The following is a 3,098-nucleotide window of genomic DNA, read 5'->3' as shown; positions in this document are numbered from 1 at the left end:
AGGGCGATGCCCCCCCCACGTGACTGGGCGCACCCCCGACTGCCTCGGTGCCCGTGCGCACTGGCTGCCAACGCCTCTGCCCATGTTGTCACCGATGCAGTAGACCTGTCCCGGGAGGTGTTGGTGCTGCGGGAATCCAACGGTGACCTCTGTGGCGATTGAGGATTATTTTTGGCTTTTCCACTTTAATCCAGGACCACAGCACATCTTGCAAATTCCTTCCGCTTTTCTCACCACTACTTTATAGAAAGTGCCGAAGGGCGGTGGTCAGAGTTTGGGGGCAAGCCAGCCTGCTCCAGCGTGGAGCGAATGTGCCTGGAGTTGTCCAGCCTTGTGGCCGCCCGCTGCGGGGGCAGTTACTCATGTTCTCAGCTATTGCTAGTGTGGTTCAGAGAGGACATGTCTGACTCACTGAAATGTCATTCTAAAGTTGGAAATGAAAGATCACTTGGGCAACTGCAGCCTTGACGCTTTAGAGGAGAGCAGGAGGGTTTTTTCCTTTTCTTTTTTTTACTCCCCGCCCCCCCCCCAATCAAAAACTGAAGAGGTTTGCAGTCCAAGTAGCTGCGGGAAAGAGCCTGGCCGGGAACTTTGCAAAGTGTCTGCTTGTGTTTTTCTCGGACTCCTCCGCAGGACTGGACTGAATAGCTAACTATCATCTCAATGTTATTACTTTTTACCTCTGGGATTCCCTGACAATTTTGAAGAACGTAAAGAGGTCGTGTTAATGTCTTACCTGTGCCCCTAAAGCAACACAGTAAGCGTTTTTTAAAAATTATCCTCCCTCACCCTTCGCAGAGGTCACTATTTATAACTTTGCAGGATTTACTGTTTCCTAGGGCCGTTTAATTTTTTGTGCACCTTGGAGTAGGGTTTTTTTGGTCCGCCCCCGAACTGTGGTCATGTGACCAGGATGCGGGGCCAAATTTAAGGCAAGGTGGTAGCTCGGGTCTCCCGAGAAAAATCCATTTTAATCACCAGCCTTAANAATCCATTTTATTCCTCAGCCTTAAAAAAGAAAGGGCCTTAAAAAAAAAAAAAAAAGTTCATTTTACTTGTTTTGAGAAAGAGCCTGGGAGGGACAGGGAGAGAGAAACGCAAGCAGGCTCAGCACAGAGGCCCCTGTGGGGCGCCAACCCACGAGCCAGGAGATCACGACCTGAGCCGAAGTCACAATCCAAGGCTTGCGGCGCCTGGGTGGCTCAGTCGGTTAAGCGTCCCAATGCGTCTCACGGCTTCTGAGTTCGAGCCCCGCGTCGGGCTCTGTGCTGACACCTCGGAGCCTGGAGCCTGCTTCGGATTCTGTGTCTCCCTCTCTCTCTCTGCCCCTCCTCCCCTCACACTCTGTCTCCCTCTCTCAAAAATAACATTAAAAAAAAAAGAATCCGAGGCTTCACTGACTGGGCCACCCAGGTGCCCTTTAAAGCTTTTTGTATAAAGAACAAAAAAGTCTCCATGGCGGTCTCTCTCTTCTAGGCCGGCTTGTTTCTTTAATTTTGAGGGTTTAATCGTCGGCCAAAGAAACCACCACGCTGACCACAGCTCTTTGTCCACTTCCACACATCTGCTGATGTGACTGTGTATCCTATAAACCCCATCACCGCCCGGCTGCACTTGGAGCTCTGTGTCCACTTACTTTCGTAAGCTCGTACCCAGTGTCGCAGGAGACGGTGAAGCGGTCTTTCAGGACGTACTGGGCTTGCACGGGCACGAGGCGGCCGTTAGGTGGCGCCACCGGATCAGGGCAAGGCCGAGCTGTGCAGGGGAAAGCAGGTTTAGGGGTTTTGCTGCGGCCTCCAGCAGCCCAGTCTGAACGTGGCCATTTCAAGGTCTTGATTTAGAGCCGGAGCACTTAACACCTAGAGAGAGCTCGCCACAAGCGGGGTAGAGTTCTTAAGAGTTAAAACGAGAGGCCAGAGTACACCGTGGGCGCTTACTGCACAAATCAGGATTGGTAGCCGCGCCTGGGCCTCCCCCAAGGCAGTGCCGGAAAGCCAGGCACGCGGGGAGCATCTGCTCTGCGCAGGGACCTTACAGTCCTTGCTGCAAACCAAGAGATCGTATCACTTGGAGGAAAAGAGCTAGACCTGCATTCCCAGCAATTGCTTTTAAACTTTTCTGGGCCTCCGTTTCCTCCAGGGCTGTCGTGGGGGCCGGATGTAAAGGCTAGTTCTTTGCTGAGCGCTGGCCAAGAGTGGGTGCAGGTGACCGCCCGCAACAGCCCCGTGGCCTGGAGAAGCCTGGGGTCAGCTCCCTCCCAGCACTCAAGGGAGCCTTGTGCTTCCCCCTCACCGGCTCGGGCTCACAGTGCTCAGGCCCCCAAACTCCAGCCTGGTGTCACCCCAAGTCTTCCTCTGCTTCCTCTCGCCCACACAAGTGGTTTGCTGAGTCCCCTTCTCCTCCCAGCAGCTGGTCTCCATGCCCTGCGATGGCTCTCAGTCCCCTGCAGCCCCGGAGCCCAGCCCCTCCAGAGCCCCCTGCCCCCCCCCAGCCCCCATCTCCAGGGACATCCCAGGCGGCAACCCAGCGCCCAGGCNCCCGGGCCCCCGTCCCGCCCCCCCCCCCGCCAGCCTGGCACCCCTGACACCCCCCCCCCCTTTGAGTTGCTCTGAACCAAATGTAGAAGTGTCATTACTTTGACCTACAGGAGAATGAACAGGACTCTCCTAGTGCCAGTCTCCCTCCTCCCAACTAGTCTCGCCCCTTCCCACATTTCCAACCGAGGTGGCCCACGGGTTAATCTTTTCTAATCCAATTTCCTCATTAAAAAAATTACTCCAATCCTTATAACCCAATTATCACTTCCTCCATGCCACATCCTGTGCCCAGTGCCTTCCCTGCATCAGCTAAGGAACGGGCACCTTTTGAAGGAGACATTAAGGCTCGGAAAAGTTATGTGAGAGGTTGGGTGTCACATAGCCAGGAAACAGGTTTGTGCCTGGACACAAACCTAGGCAGCCAGACACTAAACCCTGGACTCTGAGCTTCCTGGATGGATGGATGGATGGATGGATGGATGGATGGATGGATGGATGAAGGATGGATGGATGGATGGATGGATGGATGGATGGATGGTTGGATGGATGGATGGATGGATG

At 54.3% G+C, this 3,098-nt stretch overlaps 1 protein-coding gene across 1 annotated transcript in view; it reads right to left on the bottom strand.

Moving 5' to 3' along the window:
• MASP2 (MBL associated serine protease 2) overlaps positions 1-3,098 on the bottom strand; it is a 17,652-nt gene that overhangs the window by 5,006 nt on the left and 9,548 nt on the right. Inside the window, 1 exon segment of the mRNA XM_077763820.1 lies at positions 1,637-1,755. Within this exon segment, the coding sequence (XP_077619946.1) occupies positions 1,637-1,755 (119 nt within the window).

This window comes from Crocuta crocuta, unplaced genomic scaffold, assembly GCF_008692635.1.
Source record: "Crocuta crocuta isolate KB4526 unplaced genomic scaffold, BGI_CrCroc_1.0 scaffold13, whole genome shotgun sequence".
Taxonomy (NCBI): Eukaryota; Metazoa; Chordata; class Mammalia; order Carnivora; family Hyaenidae; genus Crocuta; species Crocuta crocuta.
Note: the sequence above shows the minus strand (reverse complement) of the source record. Positions and strands in the feature narration are given on the sequence as shown.